At 36.3% G+C, this 24,721-nt stretch overlaps 1 protein-coding gene across 5 annotated transcripts in view; it reads left to right on the top strand.

Moving 5' to 3' along the window:
• Positions 1–24,721, top strand: part of ZBBX (zinc finger B-box domain containing) — a 110,036-nt gene that overhangs the window by 48,305 nt on the left and 37,010 nt on the right. For 4 of the 5 annotated variants that reach the window (XM_082458397.1, XM_082458398.1, XM_082458396.1 and 1 more), the window contains 3 exons: positions 10,390–10,545; positions 15,451–15,625; positions 23,226–23,346. In XM_082458397.1, the coding sequence (XP_082314523.1) occupies positions 10,390–10,545; positions 15,451–15,625; positions 23,226–23,346 (452 nt within the window). The remainder of the gene's footprint in view (positions 1–10,389; positions 10,546–15,450; positions 15,626–23,225; positions 23,347–24,721) is intronic. The other variant, XM_082458399.1, reaches the window with a different exon arrangement.

The raw sequence follows: 24,721 nt of genomic DNA, 5'->3' as shown, positions 1-24,721 counted from the left end.
CTTTTCAATTTAGATGATTTATCTTGGTCTGTCTTCAGGTTGATTGACTCTTCTTCCTTTCATTTCAAATCTATTGTTAGTTTATGTAAGTCGTACTTAAGAATTTTCACTTGGGGTTTTTTTGTGATTTCCATTTTTTAATCAGCGCTTATATAGATCTCATTTCCAGGATCATTCCATTAAGTGTTTGTCTGGTCCACTGCTCTTCCCAACTGGGACCAAAACCTCAGGCTGTCAGAACCGAAGGTTTTCCCCATTCATTTATAACCAAATTTTCTAGTTCACTGATAATGCCAGTGTAACTTCAAGACTCTGTCCTCCCTTGGGAATCAGGCACACTCCATGTTCAGCAAGGCCAGTCTTGCCTTAGTAATTGACAGACTTGGGAAGGGACATTTAATATAGGAGTAGCCCCATGCAGGGAAGCCTTACACTTTTACTGTTCTTCATTAATTTCAGCATAGTTTTTCTTGAATAAATATTTCTTAATTTGTTTGCTTTTGGTTGTTTTCCAGAGTTCTGAAATGGTTTTTAACAAATTTATCCAGTTTAGCATTTGTTTTATGGTGATAGAATTATTTACTGACCTCTTCATTATACCGTAGTCAGAGGTCTATTGAATTTGGCAGGAATTCTATTTTCTGGATATTTAAACTATTTATCTTATTTACAGAGAAATAGTATGCTATCGTGATCTAGATAAAATGATAGCAGTCATTTGAATGCAGTTCTTTATGTCATCACTCTGCTAGGTGTTTTTCATAAAAGATATGTATTCACAACAGCCCTGCAAGGTAGAGATTGTCTTCATTTTACAGGTGTAAACATTTAGGCTTAGAGAGGTAAATGATTTTCCCTTTTGTGCTGTTATTAATAGTGCCATTTATTTTGCCTGTGTTGACATTGACTCAGATAGCTTGGGTATAAGGAATGAATGTTCAAATGGAATTTTTAGTCATTTTTATCTCAGTAAGTCAGTTAAATTAGATTCAACCAATATTTCTCAAGTACTTACCAGCATCAAACAATGTTCTAGTTGCAAAGCATGAAGGACAGGGCTGCAGGGAGGATAATTTTATATATATATGTGTGTGTACACATTTATATATATGACATGGTCCCCTCTCTCAAGGAATCAAGGAATTCATCATCACAAAAGAGAAGATAGATATTTTCAAACAACTGTAACACAGTTGGCTAAGTGTTCTGACATAGTGATTCTCAAACCTTAATGTGTGTTAAATTACATATTAAACTGCAGATTCTGATTCGGTGAGTCTGAGTGGGACATAGATTTCATATTTTTAGCAAGTTTTCAGGTGATGGTGGTACTGCTGATATATGGATCACACTGAAAAGCAAAGCTCCAGCATAGATGTAAGCTGGGAGTTATAAGAGCACCCAGAAGACGTAAGGTTTTTTTTGCTGTGGTTAGTTAAGGAAGAAAACATCATCTCAAAAGGATAAACAATTTGCTCGTGGAGTGATGTCAACATCATGGTAGCATGAGATGCTCTGTTTGTCTCTCTCCTTCAGTCTACAACTAGTAAAACATCCTTAACTCAGCAAAGCTTCCTCTGTCCAACACACTAGGATGCCAGAGAGTTCCACACATCTGTACATCTGGAGGTGAGTGGACTGGAACACAAAGAAGAGGCAGACCTGTTGGAACAGCGGAGGTGGTACCCATGATCCCAGCCTGCTGGCCATGGCAGGTGATCCCACAGCCCCAGAAAACCCAGTAGCAGAGCACATAACTCCAGAATCCCAACTGCAGTGGCACCCATGGCCACAGGGGACCAGGCAGCAGTGCTGGCGGCAAGGGCCCACAACCATGGTCCCTCCATCCATGGTGGGTGCCTGTGATTCTGGCCTCCCCCTACCTTTGGCAGTGGCATCCTTGAACCTGACAACCCCAGATGCATCAGGGGTGCTCATGACCCATGCTACTCTCCCCACTATCCGGGTGACCTTGGATGCGGTGGGGTGCCCACTACCCTGGTGCCCCCAGTGGCAATGCTAGCAACAGCAGTGACACTGGCACAGCAAGGCACCAGCAACCCCGGAGACGCAAGCAGTGACAACTTGGATACTGAGGACACCTCTGACAGAGGCAGTGGAGGGTGGAAAGTGCCCATTCTCAAACATAGCCAGAGGCAGCTCAGGTAAGAGAAACCAAAAACTTGTGCTGTAGTGCCACCTACTGAAAAACAAAAGAAAGGCTTCTAATATATACCAACTTGTTTAACTGTTAGAATCAAAGCTAAAAAGCTTTATCTAAATAAGACAGGTGTTTGCTACTTCAAATGCGCTGGCGGAGGAACAACTCCTCAAGCACCTTGAAAAACCACTATAACACAGTATCACAAAAAGAAAATGACAGTTCTCTAGAAATAGAACTTAAAGTCATAGGATAATGCAATCTAACTGATAGAGAATTCAAAATAGCTGTCATGAGGAAACTCAGTGAATTACAAGAAAACTCAGACAGACCGTTCAAATGAGCTCAGGAATAAAATTAATGAACAGAGGGAATACTTCAGCAAAACTGAAACTCTGAAAAACAGAACAAACAGAAAATCTAGAGCTGAAGAACTCAATAAATGAGATGAAGAAGGCATTAGAAAGCACTGGAAATAGAGACCATATGGAAAAAAGAATTAGTGAACTCAAAGATATAAATATAGAAGTGATTCAGGTAGAAGAGGAGAGAGAACTAAGATCTTTTAAAAATGAAGAAATTCTATGAGAACTATCCATCTCCATTAGGAAAGGCAGCATAAGGATAATGGGTATCCTAGAAGGAGAAAAGAAGGAGAAGGGAGCAGAGAGTTTATTTAAAGAAATAATAGCTGAGAACTTCCCAAATCTGAAGGATCTGGAGATACTAGTCCAGGAAATTAAGAGAACACATTATTATCTCAGTGCAAAAAGACCTTCTCTAAGACACATTATATTAGAACTGTCAAAAGGCAATGATAAAGAATTTTTAAGGCAACCAGGAGAAAAAAGATAGTAACTTACAAAGGAACCCCCATCAGGCTATCAGCAGAAACTCTACATGCCAGAAGAGAGTGGAATGATATTCTCAAAATACTGAAAGATAAAAACTGTCAGCCAAGAATACTCTACCCAGCAAAGTTATTTTTCAGATATGAAGGAGAAATAAAGCATTTACCAGACAAACAAAAGCTGAGGAAGTTCATCACCATTAGACCTGCCTTACCAAAAATGTTGAACAGGGCTCTTCTACCTAAAATCAGAAGGCAAAAGTACACAAAACTTTGAGTAAAATGATAAATAGAATCAGAAAATTGCAACTCTGTTTCAGATTAGGTTGTTAAACAATTATAGCATAGAGGTTAAAGGGGAAAAAGCAGTAAAAATAAGTATAGACACTTCAATTTGGTTACAAACTCACAACATAAAAATGGATAATTTGAGACAACAAAAACATATAAAAGGGAAGAGGACAAGAATGGAACTTGAATAGGCAAATGCTATCAGCAGAAAAAGGACTATTTTATCTATGAGACTTTTATATAAACCTCATGGTAACCACAAAACATAAATCTAGAGCAGAGGCATAAAATATAAAACAAGAGGAAACAGTGAAAAACATTGTAGAAAACTACCAAAGTAAAGTGGCAGACAGAAACACAAGGAAAAGGAAACAATGGAGATATAGAGCAACCAGAAAACAAGATAAAATGGCAGTACTAAGTCCTATTCTGTCAATAATCATCCTAAATGTGAATAGATAGAACTCACCAGTCAAAAGACACAGAGTGGCTGGATGGATTAAAAAACAAGAACCAACTCCATGTTGCCTCAGGAGACTCAGCTCTAAAAGCAGACATAAGCTTAAAGTAAAGGGATGGGAGATGATATTCTAAGAAAATGGTAGCCCCAGGAAAGTGATTGTAAACATACTCATATCAGTTAAAATAAACCTCAAGCTAAAGTAACAAGAGACAAATATGGACATTATATAATGATAAAGGGAACAATTTATCAAGAATATATAACATTTGTTAATATATTTGCACCTAACATAGGAGCACCAAAATATATAAAGCAATTATTAACAGACCTAAAGGGAGGAATTGACAGCAACACAAAAATAGTTAATAGTAGGGAACTTTAACACCTTGCTTACATCAGTGAATAGATCATCCCAGTCAGAAAGTCAACAAGGAAACAGCAACCTTAAATGAAACATTAGACCAGACAAATTTGATAAATTTGTACAGAACATTCCATCCAAATTCAGCACAGTACACATTCTTCTCAAATGCACATGAAACTTTCTCAAGAATAGACCATATGTTTCGGCACAAAACAAATATCAATAAATTTAAGATGATTGAATTCATATCAAGCACCTTTTCTGATGACAGTGGTATGAAAATAGAAATTAATTATAAGAAGAAAGCTGGAAAAGTCACAAATGTGTGAAGACTAAACAGCTTGCCAATGAACAACTGTTGGGTCAATGAAGAAGTCAAAGGAGAAATAAAAAAATACCTGAAGACAAATAAAAATGAAAGTACAACCTACCAAAATCTATGGGATGCAGCAAAAGTGGTACTATGAGAGAAGTTTGTAGCATTACAGGCCTAACTCGAGAAACAAAAAACCTCTCAAACATTCTAACCTTACACCTAAAGGAACTAGAAAAAGAAGAACAAATGAAGCCCAAAGTCAGCAGAAGAAAGGAAATAATAAAAATCAGAGTGGAAATAAATGAAATAGAGACTTTAGGCAATAGAAAAGATCAATTAAACAGAGCTCATTCTTTGAAAAGATACAGTTGACAGACTTTAGCTAGATTCACTAAGAAAGAGAGGAGGTTCAGATAAGTAAAATTAGAAACAAAAGACTAAAAATTACAATGGATACTACAGAAATACAAAGGATCGTTAAGAGAATGTTACAAATAGATATACACCAACAATAGGACAAGCTAGCAGAAATGGACAAATTCTTAGAATCAAACAGTCTTCCAAGACTGAATCATGAAAAAATAGAAAATCTGAATAGACCAATCACTAGTAAGGAGATTGTAACAGTAATCACAAACCCTCCAAAAAGCAAAAGTCCAGGGATAGACAGCTTCATGAGTGAATTCTACCAAACGTTCAAAGAAGGTTTAATACCTATCCTTCTCAAACTCTTCCAAAAATTTGAAGAGATGGGAATGTTTATTTTATAAGACCATTACCTTGTTACCAAAAACCAAACAAGGACAGCACAAAAAAAGAAAATTACAGGCCAATATCTCTGATGAACATAGATGCAAAAATTCACAACAAAATATTAGCAAACCAGATATAATACATTTAAAGGATCATGCACAATGATCAGGTGGAATTTATTCCAGGGATGCAAAAATGATTCAACATTCACAGATCAATCAACATGATACACCACATTAACAAAATGAAAGAGAAAATCAAATAATCATCTCAAAAGATGCAGAAAAAGGACTTGACAATATTCAACACCCATTTATGATAGAAACTCTCAATAGAATGCATATACAGGTAATATACTTCAAAGTAATAAAGGCCATATATGACAGATTGACAGCTAACATCATACTCAATGATGAAAACCTGAAAGCTATCCCTCTAAGATCAGGAACAAGACAAGGATGCCCACTCTTACTACTCTTATTTAATATAGTATTGGAAGTCCTAGCCAGAGCAATTAGGTAAGAAAAAGAAATAAAAAGCATCTAAATTGGAAAGGAAGAAGTTAAACTGTCACTATTTGTGGATGACATGATTTTATTTACAGAAAACCATAAAGACTTCACTGAAAAGCTATTAGAATAATAAACAAAAACCATAAATTTGCAATCAGTATAAAAAAGGTAGTGTTTCTATACACTAGCAACAAATTAGAAGAGAGAGATATTAAGGAAACAATTCATTTACCACTGCAGTAAAAAAATAAAATATCTAGGAATAAATTTAACCAAGGAGATGAAAGACCTGTGCATGAAAACTATTAACAATATTGCTGAAAGAAATTGAAGAAGACACAAACAAATGGAAAGATATTCTGCGATCATTGGAAGAATTAACATTGTTAAAAATAATATATGGGTGATATATTTTTCACATACGTAGGAACTTTTAAGTATTATAAAATAGCATGTTATAGTATTGTGGTGAATTTCTAATCTTAATGATTCTGTTAAATTTTACACCTCTTAGTTAGGGGATAGATGGCTTAAGTTTGTTGTATAATTCTACTCTTATAGAATACTTTTAACTTTGTTGCTCAAAAGTTTTGTTTTTTCAAAGTTCATGTAGCCCTCCAATTCCCCTCTCTCCTGCAATATATAGATGAGATGAGTGAAAGGAGTATCTCTATTCCTCCCTTCAATGTGCTAGTGCTTGGTCAAACATGAAAATAAATAAGCACAATAAATGTAATTAAAAACAAGAACTCAACAATCTAATCTCTGCACAAGCAGTTGTATATATTAATGTTATATATGAAAGTTGTTAAGAGAGTAAATCCTAAGAGTTCTTATCATAAGGAAAATTTTTTTTCCTATTTCTTTAATTTTGTATCTATATGAGATAATTGATGTTCACTAAACTTATTGTGGTAAACATTTCACGATGTATGTAGTTTTGTTTTGTTAAATGGAAGGAACAATGTTCATATCCATTATTAGAGATACAATTTAATAATTTTAAGTTTCAGAAAGTCAAAAGTAAAACACATTTTCTGTGTTAACATAATTCGGTAGGGAAAAGGGATTAGGCTGGAAGAAGGAAGACCTTGATTCTAACTCAGGCCGCAGCGTTTTGTAGCCACTTGGCTTTGACCTAAGCTTTATGAGCTTGGGTTTTCTTGTCTAAGTAATAGGGATCACAATTCTGTTCACTTTCCTTGTAAAATTCTTTTGAGAATGAGAAAAATAGAGTATACATATATACTCTAACAACCAAGAAGAGTAATATTTAAATGTAAGGTGTCGTGGGAAAAAAAAATCACATTTATTGGCATTTTATTTATATTGAATTAATGGAATCTTAAGACATTTAGATATAGCATTCCAATTTTTCAGTTACTCATGATATTTATCTTATTTTTTAGCACTAAATTTATTTGTTTGTTTTTATTTTTGGCTGTGTTGGGTCCTTGTTGCTGAGCGCGGGCTTTCTCTAGTTGTGGTGAGCGGGGGCTACTCTTCCTTGTGGTGCGTGGGCTTCTCATTGTCGTGGCTTCTCTTGTTGCAGAGCACGGGCTCTAGGTGCTCAGGCTTCAGTAGTTGTGGCACGTGGGCTCAGTAGTTGTGGCTTGCAGGCTCTTGAGCGCAGGCTCAGTAGTTGTGGCGCACGGGCTTAGTTGCTCCGCGACATGTGGGATCTTCCCGGGCCAGGGCTCGAACCCGTGTCCCTTGCATTGGCAGGCAGATTCTTAACCACTGTGCCACCAGGGAAGCCCACTAAATTTAACTTAAGAATAAAATCATTTTTTTGGCCATTTAAGGGTCTCTTAATATGCTACCTAAAACTGTTATAAAAATTACTGAATCTTTGATAGCAAGATTCATTTTAGGACAGAAATAATCTTTGTTCTGTGCTATTTAAATATGTATATATATATATTTGAATGATAATTCTATCTTGATAATTTTATATAAAATACTATTTTTTGATATTTTTTAAAATATAAAATATAAACTAGAAATTTTAACCACCTTTGAAGTCAATAGTACTTTATTCTAGGGAATTTAAAATCAGGTTAAATTGGATTACTTTGCTTAAAAAAATATTTGTTAAAATGCAGATGTTTCTGGAAAAATGGAACATTACCATTGGCTTAATTTCCTTTTTTTTCTTGATAAATCAAGTTTATTCAGGTTTAATTTATGAACAATAAAATCACACATTATTTCTGTGTCCACATTGTTTAAAAATTGTGGTAAAATACAAAAAAATGTTAACATTACCACCTTAACCATTTTTAAGTTCAGCAATGATAAGTATGTTCACATTGTTGTGTAAAATGCACTCCTTTGAAGTGTGCAGCTTGATTAGTTCTGAAAATACATTTCAATACACTTGTGTAACCTTCAGTATAAATAAATACACAGTATTTTTGTCACTCCCCAAATGTTCCTTTGTGCCTCTTTATAATCTCCACTAACCCCAAACCAAGTAATGTCCTCAAGAAGACAGCAGGTGCTGGCAAGGATGTGGTGGAAAGGGAACCCTCGTACACTGTTGGTGGGGACGTAAATTGGTGCAGCCACTATGGAAAATAATATGGAGTTTCCTCAAGAAATTAAAAATAGATCTACCATACGATTCAGCAGTTCCAGTTCTGGATATATAGCCAAAGGAAATTAAAACGGGATTTTGAAGAGATAGATACACTCCTATATAGCATCATTCACAATATCTAAGATATGGAAACAACCTAAACGCCCATCAATGGGTGAATGGATAAAAAAGATGTGGTATATATGCACAATGAAATATCATTCAGCCATGAGAAAGGAGGATATCCTTTTGCCATTTGTGACACCATGGATCGACCTTGAACACATTATGCTAAGCGAGATATGTCAGACAGAGAAAGACAAATACTGTATGATATCCCTTATATGTGGAATCCAAAAAGTCAAACTCATAAAAAACAGCAAAATGGTGTTTACAGGGGATGGGGCCATGAAGGGATAAGACTGATGTTGTTTAAGGGTACACACTTACAACAAGTAGTAAATAAGCCATGGAGATCTAATGCACAGTATAATGAATATAGACAACAATTTTGTATTATAAATATGAATTTCTTTTAAAAATAAGGCCTGCTTAGGTCTGTAAAGGCTTTTTGATGATCTTTGGGAAAATTTGGAGCAGATGCCATAGGTTTGTATATGGACAGCAATATGTGTGCATAGGTCATTTTAGTCATTTTTCATAGATAAATTTATTAATTCAGTGTGAAGTAACACTAGTTAATTTGATGTTCACTGATTTATTCCAGAATCAGATTGCAGTGAATCTTAATAGATTTACTAAAGATCATAACTGGAAAGTAGTCTTAGCTATTTAAATAGGTAGCTAGATGAAAATTTTAAAATAGGCACATTTTCATGGGAGAGTATAAAATAATCATTTCTGATCCCTGCTGAAGTTCTCCTCTATCTTGAGAACATTTGCTAAGAAGTAAGACCTATTACTTGTGTTCCTAATGTCAGGTTTTCAGAGAGTCTCTGAAGTGCCTGCATCTTCCCTCTGGAGTTTGTTTGGTTCAAGCTCAGATGGGATCCAGAATCCTCCAGGGTCTCCTTGGGCAAACCAGGCTTATTGCCTATAGGAAGTCCTTTAGAAAATAGGGCCTTCCTTGAAAAGGCTTTTTGAATTCTTGTTCCCCAGTTATTTATTTTAATTCTGTGATTCTCCCTCTCCCTCCCCCAACACCTTATTTTTATGTTATTTTGCCATATGCTATTTGCCAGGCACTGTGGTAGCCACACAAAGATTGAAGAAGACATGGTGTTTTTCTTCTGTGAACTTTTATGGTGTAGACAGACATCAAAAGATGATATAAAATCAATACTGTGTGGACTGGGAGGGATCTCCTCAGGGTAGGAAGAGGGTGCAGAGAATGGGCGCCTCATGCATCTGTGGGAGGGCGGCAGGGAGAGGTGCCTGGACCCATGGGAGTAACTTGGGGTGAATCTAGAAGGAGAGGTAGGAATGTGCCCGGCAAAGAAGATAATAGAGGTAGGGCCTTCCTGGTAAGTGACGCTCATGAACAAAGGCATGGCGAAAAGAACAACTGGGAGTTTGCTAGGGCACTTCTGGATGTGCACTTTTGAGTAGTTAATACTTTCTAAAGATGTTTTATCACCAACAAAATACTCATTACTGCTTATTCAGGCGCCCTCTAGATTTTATTTAGTTCTTTAGCCATTATGTGGGCAAAATAGCACACCTACCTATTTAGGGTCGATACAGTGGAAAGGCTAGGAGTCATTAGAATTATACACACCTGGGGTCACTTCGCAGCTCTGCCACCCACTCACCATGTGACCAAGGGCAAGTTATTTAAACCCTCAAAACTTTCCTTTCTTTATCCCTAAAGCAATGATAAAAATAGTTATGCTTTAGAGTTGAGGATTAAATAACATGTTTTTAAGATACTTAGGATAGTATGAGCTCAAACTAGCCCTTCAGTAGATGACAGCTGTCACTATTATATGGTTGATGTAAATGGCAATTTGTATTTTTAAATATTAAATAAAATGCATTGAAATTTATTAGTCATAGAATAATGAAAACATGATTTAATATATCTAAATTACTTAGGCCGACATATTAGGCTTTTTATTCCTATTTTGTTTATTTATAGGCAAAATCTCAAATATTATCCAATGTATTGGATGTTGCCCATCAGTTTATAAAGAAAGTTAATCCGGATGAACCCAGAGGGGAGAATTGTTCTACAAAAGGGATTAGTAAAAGTCAGCATAAAACCAAATCTCTTCTTCAGGGGAGCAGCTCTGAGGTAAGCTGAGGAAAATATAGTAGACATTTTCTGTCATACATGATCATGGAAACTGTCATTCATATACTCAACTAGAGCTGTAGAGTTTTGGAGATTATTTGATCACATTGTTGGTTAATATGAATTTGTTTTTTTATTAATCAGAAACACTTTCACTGTAAAAATCCTTTTAAAGAGATTGCTTTGATTTCTCTGGCTACTAGTTTTTTGATGAATGATCCTTTGATCATATTGCTTTCCAGGCATTTTCACCACATCAGGAAATGAATATTTGGGAGAAATATAGAAAAAAAAAACACAATGCAATATAACAATTTTATATTAATCAGGATCTCAGAGAGGCTAAAAATACAAAACCTTGCCAAGTGTTTTAGGTGACAGGCAATTTCACAGTTATTTAAAATCAGATTTATACCAAATTGTGTGGTCATTCAGATTGATTACTGATCCTATGATGTACTAGATAAGCTTTCATCAGCTCATGTTTGTGTTTTAATAATAGACTTGTTGTATTGATTCTTTAGCAAGAAAGAAACTTCCTCAAATTTTGATCCTTGGAATTAATAATCCTCATTCTTTTAGATGCCACTTGCCTTTTCACTGTAGTTCAGAAATAGTAACTTGGCCAGAGTCACACAGCTTGTTACTTTGTGACAGAATCAGGCTTGAACTTCAGTCCTGTGAGTTCCTAACCCTTGCTCAGAGAACGTAAAAGGAAACATGCTCTATGGTAGTAGGACCTCTTTACAGCAGAGAAACTATACTTGTATTGTCCAGGAAGGTTAGCAGTTTAGCATGAATTTCACTAATAGACCTGCCAAGGGTGCTTGTGAATAATCACTGAATGAGTTACAGTCTTATTAGAATAATAATGTACTGAGGACCGACTATGTGCCAGACACCATCCTACATATTTTACGTGTATTATCTCTTTTTACCCTTTTAAATTTTTTTCTTTTTTTTCAGATGAGAAAATAGTGGCAAAGTAGTTTTTTTAAATTGCCCAAGATATCATTGATAGTGGAACTTCAATTTGAACCCAGGCCTTATGACCCCAAATTACCTGCTTTTAACCATTACCCAGAGGCTGTGGTTTTAAAGGTTTCTCCTTCATGCCTGCCATTTTATCTAATTTATCCTACCAATAAAAATAGTGATAAATCAACAGCTAACATTTATTAAACACTGTATGCTAGGCTTAATCCTTTAATTGCTTTATCTTACCCAATAATCACAATAGCCATGTAAGTTTTACATTATTATTATCTCACTTAACAGATGAGAAAGCCAGAGAGGATTTAAGTAACTAGCTCTACTAGAAAGCTATGGAGCTACTCTTTTGCCTGCTCTTTTAATCCCTAAGATAAATGCTGCCTCTTGTTCCCATCGGTAACTGTGTATGCTGTATAGACCCTCCACCCCTGGTCTTAACGTAAAGCCATTAATTCAGTGGTTTCATCCAGGAATGCACATTAGAATCAACTGGAGAAACATTAGAGAAACACACATGACTGAGTTTAGCATCTCTCTGGGTGGGTCCAGACGTGTGGTTTTAACACCTGCTCAGTCATTCTGGTGAGTAGTCCTGGTTGGGCATGCCTGCTGTCGACCCTCAGGTGTGCACCTGTACACAGTGCACACACTAAAGAGGTACCCCCCCTCATATGCTTCGTACTACTCTGTGCTGAGGAGCAGAGGTTCTCCAGCTGCAAGAAGCATCAGAATCACTGGGTAAGTTTGTAAAAAATGTGCATTTCTGGCCTGCCACTCAAACTTCGATTTTTTTTTACATCTAGGTTGGGCCCAGGAATCTGATTTTTAATTGGCTTACCAAGCAATTTGAATGCCTGGAAGAGTCAAAATGGTGCTAAGGCCTGATAATCTGTCTTAGGACTTTTCTTATGGATTCAAGCCAGTGGATATCCTTGGAAATGGGTGCAGTTCATGAAAGAACTTTCATTTTAGAGACTGAAACCTGGGTTTGAAATCCTGACTCTGGTTTTCTAGCTTTGTAACATCGGGTAGTTTACTTTAACCTTTTGATCCTCTGTTTCCTTTTCTGGTCAGTGGGGATATTAAAACATATTTTGTGGGGTATCGTGTAGCCTAGAGGGGTAATTGATGCACAGCATTGGATTCCATGTGCTTCTTGAAATTTCCTAGCCCCTGTAGAATCGGGCAGCGTCCTGATGGGCTCTGAGTGGAAGTGACATATGACAGTTCTGAGCTGAAACATTTAAGAGCCAATGTACTATCCTCTGGCTTTTCCCTTTCCTGCCACCGCTGTGTGGAAGCCAAATATTCCGTAGGCATAGCTGTAAAATGCGAATGTCTTATGTCTCTGATTCATTGCTTGGAAAGGAGCTGCCCTGGAAAGCTGCTAGAATCACCAGAATACTTAACTCCTTTTGTATTAAGCACTGAGTTTTCAGTGCATCTTCATGAGTGCAGCATGCATATACACACGCATTCACATATTGCTTACTGAATACCTGTAAATACCTTCCCGCATACTTCTAAGACTCAGTATTTCCAAACGAAATTCATCATGTCTTCTCCAAAACCTATGGATGTTACTGTTGGCGGCAGCCTCTCTTCTAGCTTTCCAAGCCAGCAGGAACATTTATTTTCTATAGTCATTTCTCTTTCTCCTTTGCATATCCAATCAGTTACCACATCTCATCTTAAAACCGTCTGAAAACTCTTGAATATTTGGTCACTTCTATTCTTATTGCTATTCCAAATACTGAAATTAGCTTTTGCTTAAAGTGCAAAAGGTCTATAAAGTGAAAAGTGCATTTTCTTCTCTCCCCTTCTAGAAGTTAATAATTATTCTACTTTCGTATGTAGGTATTTCTTAACACAAATATTAGTGTGTTGCATACTGCTCTGCAAACATGCTTTTTACACTTAACAGTAGTTTTGTTATCCATATAAGTGTATTCCACAGCCTTCTCATTCTATATACTGGTTGTAAAATATTCCATTTATTGGCTATAAAATAACTTTTAAACTATGTTTTCTCTGATCAACATTTATACTGTTTTAATCTTTTGCCAGTATAAACTATAGTATAAAAAATAATTTTGAAAAATATTGTTTTGCATATATATGAGTATATCCATATGATAAAATTCTTAGGTGAAGAGGGTTATACATTTGTAATGTTGATAGATATTGAGAAATAGATGTAAATTTTAATTGGTTTCCTTGCATCCAAACTCACTGTTCTCCAATTTCTTTCTCTCCCACACTACTGTGTGGGACTCTTCAGTAGGTTTGCATTTCCAAGATGTTTAAGTGTAATTTTCTCTGGATAGCAGGCAGGATCCTTTACAATATGCCCCTACTTGTCTTTCCACCCTTTATATTTTCTCATATCCCACTTTTTGCTATAGCAACACAACTGCATACAGTTCCATGCCACTGTGTTCTTTAACTCCATGCCTTAACATATATACCATTCTCTCACTCCGGAATACTGCCCCTGCCACTTTTTGTCCATAGGATTCTTGTTTATCTGAGTTAAATTCCTGCTCTTTGCTCCTATTTCTATTTCTGTGTTTCTGTGTCAACCACTAGCATAGTGTCTGTAGGTTCCAGATGCTTTTTGTTTATACTGAATTTTATATATGCACATATTTAACGATTTTCACTCAGTTGTCCTCTGACAATCTGCCTGGTTTTTTTGCAATTAAGGGCTGAACATAGAGGATTCTACTGTTGTATCTAGAAGATACACAATGGAGATTTAGCAATTTCATCAGTGTAGGTAATCCACATTTGATAATTCAGCATTGGTGCGGAACTTATTTCGCTTTAGATTCCTAATTTGGCTGTTTTCTCTGATTCACTGGATAACTGCCAAATCCTACCTTTATTTTCTTCTGTGTGTTCACAGTGGATCTATATTTTGTACGGAATTCATCCTTTCCCCCCATCATTACATTGAGAAGCAGGCAGTTTTTCATCTGCATTCATTAATTTGTCCATTCATTCAGGTAACTTTTAATGAGCACCTACTTTGTGCCAGGCACTACTCTTGGCACTGAGGAAACAGACAACATTCCTGATCCCATTACATTCTAATGGGGAGAGACCAGCAATAAACAAACATGTAGAGTAAATTCACATGGAGATCAGTTATTGAGAGAAAAATAAAGCAGATAAGAGATTGGAAAGTGGGGGAGAAAGGGGCTTTGCTGTTAGGGTCATCAGTAGTGTCATCACCTATTCTCTGAGTAGGTGACATTTGAGCCAAGACCAAATTAAATGAGTGGAATGGCTGTGTGAAGATATGAAAAGGGACCATTCCAGGCATTGGATATAGCTTGCGCAAGGCCCTCGAGTGGAATATGCTTGATGGGTTCCTAGAGCTGAAAGAAGAAAAGTTTAGCTGGAGCAGGGTGAATGAAGGGGAGAATTAAAGGAAGTGAAGTGAAAGGCAGAGGGGTACAAAGTTGTGTACAGCCTTATAAGTCCTAATAGGAACTGAGGGTTTCACAGAGAGTCATTGGAGGGTTTGGAGCAGAGAAGTGACATCAGATTTACATGTTAAGAAACTGTTCTTTCTGCTGTGGGGAGGTTGCAGGGAGCAGGAGACTGGAGAAGTAGAATTAGATACAAGGCTATCACTGCTTTCCAGGGAAAACGCTGGTGGATAACATAATGATAAACCCTCAGTCCTGTAGGCTCTAGTTTTAGTACTTTCTGAAGAGACCGTTTAAAACTGTCAATAGTTTTAAAGAAATCAGTAAAGCACATAAATAAGTTCAACTTAAAAACATTCTATTCTAAGTTTAAAAATAATGTGTGATTCACAATGCTCAGTAGTTAATGCTACCTGTATTGTAAGATACAGAACATTTAGTAAAGCACACTTAGATACACTGTTAATTGTTTTAGGTAGACCTTTCAACAACAAAAAAAGAAGAATGTGCAAATCCAAGAGATAGGCTCTTGTGTGAAGGGCCATTTGTTGAAGAAGCTTCTGCCCAATCCTTTCAAGAAGTTCTAAATCAGTGGAGAACTGGACATCATGATGACAATGAGAAACAGAAATTACATGCAGCAAAACCAGGTACTGCTTTGCTTTTTTAAATAAAATGAATGCTTTAAAATAAAGCTGAATTTATTTTATCTCCATTCTCTGTGAATATAAATGCAGTGTTCAGAAACACTGAAACATTGGGATAGTAGTTTGATATAACTCTTCAAAGGAGTAGTCACTCTATGACCATTGGTTTAGTGTTTTAATATTTATAAACCCCAGAATTGGGCATTGGGGATATATTTGCCTTTGTTTCTTACGTAAATTCAGGCTGTCAAATGAATAGAGAATTAGATTCTCTCAGCTCCTCTTCTAGCAGAAAGTTTTGTCAGAACAACTATTCCTTTATTGAATTGTAATTACAACATATAAAACAGGAGGATCTGTGAGATGAGAGGAGCAGAGAATTTTCTTATATGTGTCTTGAGAAATATATTTCAAGGACTGCTGTGAAGTTCAGGGGGATAATTAATTTGTCTTTTGTTTTTCTTTCTTTTTGAAGAAATATTTGTTTTTATTTTTCCTTGGTAATTTTCACACCCATATTCTGGACATTGAAGATCTGGATGACAGAAGTGTATAGTGCCTTTTCTTTGTTTCCCAGTACCTTTTGAGGGAAATCATACCTTTAGAAGTATTCAATTTATAAATTTTATTACTCAGAATCTTGTTGAGGCTTCCAATTGCTTTTCATTAAAAATAAAATATTAGATAATAAACTTAAATCATGTAACTTAGTTGACAGCATTCAATTTTATGATTTTTTTTTCCAGTGAAGGAACCCTCCTGATTAGTCCTCTTTTGTAACATAGTGCAATTCCTAATGTCAAGATATCACACACCTTATTCCCAATTAAAATCTGATTTTTTAGTAAATAATGTTCTCTCTTTGAAATATTTTTCCTACATTTGTTCATGATACGTCAATTTCGTTAATACTTCCAAGACTTTATTTGTATACCCTGTTTTAGTATGTACATCAATATAACTCTCATTGACTATGTTATTTTATGTGCTCTTTTATTTGTGCTTTCACATTTTGATGTATTTTTTACTTTTTTACTCTGAAAAGGATTAAGTCTTCTATAGAAATACCTTTTTGATTGTCCACTTTGAAGACATAGTATTTAAAAATAATAGAAGAACTGATGTGTTGTAGCTTTCCTCTATAGGCTGAAGATTGTGGATAAAGAAGCTTAAATGGAATTGAACTGCCTGATTTCAAAGGAATCATGGAAACCTGGAGTGGTAGAGGCCAGATGTTGGCATATAATTATCAAAGTTATAGTGGAAAAATTACCAAGATAATGGGCAAGGAAGACTAGTAATTAGATTGTTTCAATTCACAGAGATCTGTGGTACTAATTGGAGTACATAAGAATGAACAAGTTTGTATAGACTCCTGTTTTTCCTATCCGAGTAGAAAATTTCCATCCTGATGCACAGAGACCCAACTTGAGCTACCATATTGGGGATTCAGAGTTTATTATAAAGTTCTCAGCCCTAAGCCAGACCACAAATCTGAAGCCCCTTGAGGTAGAGGCTGGGTCCTTTTGCAGGATTTTGTAGTGTGGTCACAGGGTACACTATGAATCTTCCTCTAAGCTTTCACTACAGAACTTATGGCTATTTACCAGGATAAACATGCACTGAGGAAAGGCAATGCCCAGACCTTCAGAGGGGTTATTAGATTCTGGGTCTGAACTGACAGTTAGAGACCCTGGAGACCCTAAGTACCACCGTAATCCACCAGTCAGTCTTAGAGATTTATGGAAGTGGAATGATAGATAGACTCTTGTCTTTATTCTGTCTCATAGTGCATTGGGACTGTGGGACCATTATGTGGTTATTTTCCCAGTCTTGACTCTTGGGAACACATATACTCAGTAACAGGAATAATGCCTATATTGATGGTCTGACCTGTGGCATGAAGGTTGTTGTGGTAGTACGTAAGTAGAAGACCCTAGAACTGTCTCCCTTCCTTACCAATGTCCATGCTAATAAAATACCATGCCAGAAGCAATACCTGGGGATTGCAAAGATTAATGCCAACATCAAAGACCTGAAAGATGCAGGAATACTGCTTTTTATTATATTTCCATTTAACTTACTTATTTGGTACAAAAGCCAATGATCTTGGAAAATGACTACAGATTAAACTTGATCCGATGATGATGATACAGGTCACAGTTGCTTTTCTAGATGTAGTGTCTTTGCTGGAGAAAACCAACACATTCTCCATGGTTGGAGGAGGGAGACAGCTATTGACCTAGCCTAGGGGTTGATTTTTCTGTAAAGTGACAGATAGTAAATATTTTAAGCTTTGAGGGCCATTCAGAAGGGCCATACAACTCTGCCACTGTATCATGAAAGACAATATATAAACAAACGAGTGTGACTATTTTCTAATAAAACCTTGTTTATGGATACAAGTTTGAATTTTACATAATTTTCACATGTCACAATATATTATCCTTCTTTTGATTTTTTTCAGCCATTAAAATATGTAGAAACCATCCTTAGCTTGAAAGCCATACAAAAGCAGTGGGCCAGATTTGGCCCAAGGGCTATAGTTTACTGCTCCTTGACATATCAAATGTATTCTTTTCTATTTCTATTAATAAATATAACCAGAGATAGTTTGATATCATATGGCAGAGGTTACAGTATACCTTCACAGTCTTGCTTCGTACCTATATTAACTCTCCAGCTTTCTAGCATTATATAGTCCCAAAGAACCTTGATTGTCTTGCTATTGCACAGAAGATAATGCTTGCCCATTAGATTGATGGCATGATGCTAAGTGGATTTTGTGAACAGGGAGTATCGGTTACAGAATGATAATATTGGTTCCTTTCCATCATGGGTAGGGCAGTAATTTGTCTTCATGGGAAAAGCTACATATTTCAGAAAAGGATTTGCCTTCTCTTCCTGTAGTATATCTGCCAGCAGAAGCTTTATTTGTCACTGTGGTGTCTTACACAGTGAGTGTCTTAGATCAAGACACTCATTTTTATTATGAAAAAGGTATAGGAATAGGCTCATACTCATGGAATTCACTCATCTTACCATGTGCAGCACCATCCAGCTAGCTTGATAGTTTTGTGGAATGGCCTGCTGAAGGTTCAGTATGGGTTCCAGCTGAGAAACAACATCTTGTGAGTTTGGGGTGCTTTTCCTACAAGGGGCTCTATATTACATGAAACTCCGGCAAAACTTCCATTAAACAGGAAGCTGAGACTACCCACTGCCATTTGGGGCTCATCAGCACTGAGTTAATAGTCAGGAAGGGTCACTGTACCGACCATGTTGTTTGAGCACAAGTATGAAGGAACAATTAGATTGTTATCATACAATAAAGAAAAGATAGACTTCATCTGCAAACCATTCAGTGACATACTTAATTTTTCTGTGTCCAGTAATAATGTTCATTGGAAAAATGTGGCAACCCAGTGAAAAGAGGGCTTCTATGGTCTTGAATCTTTTGAGAAAGATATTAGTCCTCTACCAGGTAAAAGGGGTTGGCAGACAGTAAGGTAAACAGAATGGGTGATGAGAGAAGGAAGCTATGGTAAGCAAATCAAGGTAGGCTTCAAAACAAGCTACAAAATGAAGAACCATGGCAGCTATGTTGTATATTGAGTAATTGTTTTTTTTTTTTTTCCTCTCTTTTTCCTGATACCTAATATGACATGTACTACTGGTATCTAACATTTAAATTTAGTTGGGAGTATCACTAAATTGAAATCTCCCTGTGATACATAGTGGCTCTAGAACTTTGTGTTCCCTGTGCTTCAGACATGAGTTAGTTTTGTTTTGTTTTGTTTTGTTTTCAGAGGAAGAGACAGACAGACAAATAGATGCTTAGATGCAAACTAAGTAGACTCTGTCTCTCCAGATCCGTTCTTTCCCATTTCTGCCCTACTCTGTGCCCCTAGAGGTTGATCTTTAGAGGCTGCATCACGTGAACTCCCTTGTTCTCTGGCTTCTGGTTGGGTTTGACCAGTTGGAGACACTAGCAGAACATTGAAGGGTGAGAAGAAAGAGGTAGAGGTATTCACTCTCCCTCTCCTTTATGTGCTGAGATTTTGCAGTTACTGCTTTGTCTGCATATATCATTAGCTCCACTCATATGACCTTTCATCCACAGCCATTGCTTTCCATGACTACTTACAGCACTTGCCTTACTTTGTCCTCTCAAGCCTAGGGTTGGTAACAGCTCTCCACTATTTTTAGTCTCTGAGTGCTTCAACATCACTTGTTCCCTTAACCTTACCATGATTATAAATTAGTCCCTTCATTTGATCTTCTTCAAATTACCCCTTTGAGTTTTTTCTTTCCTGTCAGGACCCTGACTGATACAGATAATTAAAAAGGGATTTCTAAGAAGCCAAGGTTCAAGTTGAAGTCTAGAAAATGAGTTGGAGAGTGGAGACAAATTAGAATGTACAGAGGCTCCATGATGAAGAGAGCATATTGTGTTAATGGAACTGAAGGTAGATGTGCACGGCTGGACCTCAGAGAGCAAGGTTGTAGCACAACAAGCTAGAGAGGAATTACATTTAGTGTCTTGGAAAGACAAGGCTACAAACAAGACAAAGAGTGGCATAGATATAGGAGGAAAGTTGGTAAAGTGTATTATCATAAAAACCCATGGAGGACTGTGTTTTTAAGTAAAGAAATGAGGTCAACAGTGTGGTTGCCATGGAGAAATCATTAAGATGAGGACTTCTGTTGATATAATATGTGATTTTATTTTGCCTCAGAGTATTATAAATGTGATTGTTTATGTGCGTGTATATTATATGTATGTGTGTGCAAACATTTTCCTTTCCCTAAGATATTAAGTAGATAAAAAGAACATTTATAAAATTTATATACCTTATGGAGAGAAACAAAACAATAAGAACCTGTTCTCTTCCTCTTCGCTCCCCTCTAAGTGATTATCACTAGCCTGGATTTGTGTTTTTTCATTCCCTTGATTTCCTTGCAGTTTACTGCATGTGTGTATCTCTAAACAATATATTGTTAAATTTGCATGTATTTAAACATTGTGTAAATGGAAAACTAGTATATGTACTCTTTTCCAACTTGTTTAACTTATTCAACATAATTTACTGAGATTTACCCATAAAGATGTGCATAGTTGTATTTCATTCATTTTCCCTGCTTCAGAGTCTTCTGCTTAAAAGTCTTCTTTATATGATTACACCACTGTTTACCTGTTGAAATGTTGATGTTTGTTTAGGTTGATTCCCATTTGGGGTAGAAAGAGGTAGAGGTACTTACTTTTCCTCTCCTTGATGTGCTGAGATTTTGCAGTGACTGCATTCTCTACTTGTGTTACAGAGCAGCACTTAGATGACCTTTTGTCCACAGCCCTTGCTTTCAATGACTTCTTACAAACTTCTCCAACTTTGTCCTCTCAAGCCTAGGGTTGGTAACGGCTTTCCATTATTTTTAGTTGCTGAGTGCTTCAACATCACTTATTCCCTTAGCCCTACCCAGCAAACACTGCTGTTTTGAATATTCTTGCATAAGTCTCCTAGTACACATGTGTACACATTTCTAGGTGTCTATTCCTGAGAGCAGAATAGCTGGGTCATAGGGTGTCTGTGTCTTTAACTATACTAGGTAAACCTGAATTTTTTTACCAAAGTATTTGTGTTAGTTTATATTCCTCTCTGCAGTATATAAATGGTTTGGCTGCTTCCCATTATCACCAACACTTTAACTGTCAGTTTTTAAAAATTTTTTCTTGTCTGATAGACATGAAATTGTATATTTCATTTGTGTACATCATTACAAATGACACTGGTATGTTTTCCTGTGTTTCTTGGCCATTAGCTTTGAATTTTCAAGTGTTCTAGTCATTTCTGTTATTGATTTCTAACTTGATTACGTTTTAGTGAACTGTAAAATTTCATTTCCTTCAGTGTGAAAGGCAAATACTTACAATGGCCTAGAAGGTTCAATGTAATCTGAAGTCCCTATCTCTGTGATCTCACTTCCTATTACTCTCTCCCTGGCTTGTTCTGTTTCAGCCACACTGGCCTCCTGGCTGTTCCTTAAACACCTTGGGCAAATTTACCTTAAGACTTTTAAAAGCATTGTCTATTAAGGAAAATACGCATCATCCCTTCAATATGAACAATGGGACGTCTTACACAACTTCACACAAAAGGTAGCTAGGGAACCATTAAACAAGGGAGCAAACCAAAACCTCAGTTCCATAGCTTGTGTGGCATTGTTCAGGGAGACATGCCTCATGAATCCATGTGTTCTAGATTTGTTTTCTGTAAGCACTTTGAAACAAAGCTTATCCTGCTGAATGCATTACATAGCTAAAGACTCTCTTTCTAGAAAACATCATTCATCTGTTTGCCAGAAAGTCTAGTTATTAGCATATTCACAAGCAAGTTAACCCAGGCCACCTGCCATCTTTATTTCCTGGGAATGTGCCATTGGTGATGGGAGAAGAGTGAGTCACAGGTCAGCTGCTTCATCTCCTTCCTCCTCATCACCCTTCTAGACTTGCGGGTTATCTCTCAAGCCACAAGTGGCTTTTCTCCATGACCTGGACAGAAAGAAAAGTGAGTCCTCATTTTTTTTCTCTTTCAGCTTCCCTGCCGGGAAATATTTTGTTTCCTTATGAAAAGGAGGACTCACAGTGGAGGCCTCTCCTTTTTTCTACGACTTGCTCTTGTCCTTGACTCCTACTCTTTCAGTTCATGCGCTCTGATGGTGGTTCTCAGAACATCCTCCAGTTGCTTTCTTCAACACTGTTCTACACTTCGGGAAGAATACGAGTGGATGACTTACATTCTTTTGGTTTATTTCTATTGCTGGCATTTGGCTGTTTCTAAAAGCTATTTATTAAAGGCTGCAGTATGAGCTTGGGATTATTCTCTAGTTTCAGTCTATAAAAAAATAGTTGTTTCCCTCTTTACTACTTCTCCATCTTCTCCCACATTTTTCCTCCCGTTGTGGTCATTCTGGAGAGAGGGCTAATATCTAGGAGGGTGGAGAGACTAGTAACTCTGTATTTATGCTGCTTTCTTTCCCAGAAATCTCCATCAGTTTTAAATATCTCTGAATGGTGGTTTTAATTTAGTAGTACTTCAGAAACATCTTAAGCATCTGGAAGTAAGTTGCCATGTAGATATAAATTCATGAGGACAGTTGGTGCCATGAGGACAGAGAGTGCCAAAATGGCACTCTCCTCCAGGTGCCATTTTGAGTTATTTATTTTCTGTTTCCCATAATGTGTAAATATTATTGTCAGTGGCTCTAACACATACCTTTATGTGTGTGTGCATTTATAGAATATATAATGAATCTATTTGTATTTATCTTTATCGTGTAAAATAATTAGTTGCTTTAAAAAACCTTGTGAATCATAAGATTTTTTTCATTTCAAGAAATTATTGAAGAAAACTATCTATACAGTAATAGAATAAATCACCAATATTTAACACTTTTGCATCATTTAAGCCTAGAACTATTGATTATACAGACAAATATCAAAGCATATTTGCCTCAAAAATGGTGAATTCTATATCTTGAGACAAGATGTGGTAATTTGTAGACTAGGTTACCTTAATTATGCATATTATGTTTATTTTTATAGACTCATTGGAAGAATGTGAAGTACAAACTAATCTGAGAATTTGGACAGAACCACTTACGATTGAATTTAAAGAAGACAGTCTATCCTACATGGAAAAATTATGGCTTAAAAAACACAGAAGGTATTTTCTGATTTTTTGCATTATAAATAAGAAATGTAAAAGCTATTTACGTTCCTTGTGTGACATGCTTTTTTGTAGCAGTGTTATTTATGCACTTCACATTTGCATAAATAATTTTAAAGCAATATTAAATCCCTGTGAAGCTTCTACCGTTCTGATAAGAATTTTAATTCTATTTATATATGTAATGTGTGATTGATTTAGGGTTTGCCTTGAGAAATGGAAATGTGTATGTGGGAAACGAGGCACAAATATGGTATAGAATTTTAAAATAATAGCAAAAATAATGTGATAAATGAAAGCTTAGTTTGAAGAGGTAATTTTTGAGGCTGTACTCTTCAGAAACTTTTAAGTTACTTTTTAAGTTACTTTTAAGTTAAGCAGACCTTTGATTTTATAGTTTTATTAATAGTATTCAAATATATTTTATTCAAAGACTTTATCATTAGATGTAGCATTTCATAAATTGTTTAAAAGTTAAATATCAAACCAAAATGATGACTGAGTACATGTTGGAGTCATTCATAATTTTACCATGATGTAAGAACCACATTGGGAGGTACCTTTAAAGGCCATGGGCTCAGTTTGCCCTATAGCAGTGCTACTCACACTTCATTGTGCCTATGAATCAGCTAGAGACTATGGCAAAATACAGATTCTTCTTCAGTAGGCATAGGTGGAGCCTGAGATTTTGCATTTCTGAATTTCTGACAGCTCCCATGTGATACTGCCGTGGATAACGCTAGTCTCTGAACCACATTTTGAGGAGCAGGGTGTTAGAAAACCTGTCTAGAATGTACCTGAGGAGTGGTTTTCGAGCCCTTGCTTCACTTCCAGTCATACAAAACCATCTCCCGAGACGGCCCACTCCATCCTTGGAACATTCTGCCTCCTATGATATCTCCTAGTGAGCTGTAATTTTTTCTGACTATTTGCTAACTTGGTCCTAATTCTACCAATTAAACCAATACTGAGCAAACTGAATTTCTCCTCTTCATGGTATCCCTTCATATTTTTAAAAATCAGCCCTCATGACTTCTTGAAGCTTCTGTTTGACAGGTTACCATCTGCCCCCACGCCCCTTCAACTGTTTTTCATGGGCAGATTTCTTTTCTTTTAATTTTTTTTTTAATTTTGAAATAAGACATGCAATCAAGAGTTACAAAACAAGACAAAGAATTTCCCATGCTGCTCATTCAGCTTTTCTAATGGTAACATCTTATATAATCATAGTGCATGTATCAACACCAAGAAATTAACATTAGTACAATATAACTCACTAAACTACACACTTTATTTGGATTTCACCAGTTTTTTTCACTAAAATCCTTATTCTGTTTCAGGATTCAACTCAGGATCTCACATTGCAGTTTTG

This window comes from Balaenoptera physalus, assembly GCF_965194825.1.
Source record: "Balaenoptera physalus genome assembly, chromosome: 4".
Classification (NCBI taxonomy): domain Eukaryota; kingdom Metazoa; phylum Chordata; class Mammalia; order Artiodactyla; family Balaenopteridae; genus Balaenoptera; species Balaenoptera physalus.
Note: the sequence above shows the minus strand (reverse complement) of the source record. Positions and strands in the feature narration are given on the sequence as shown.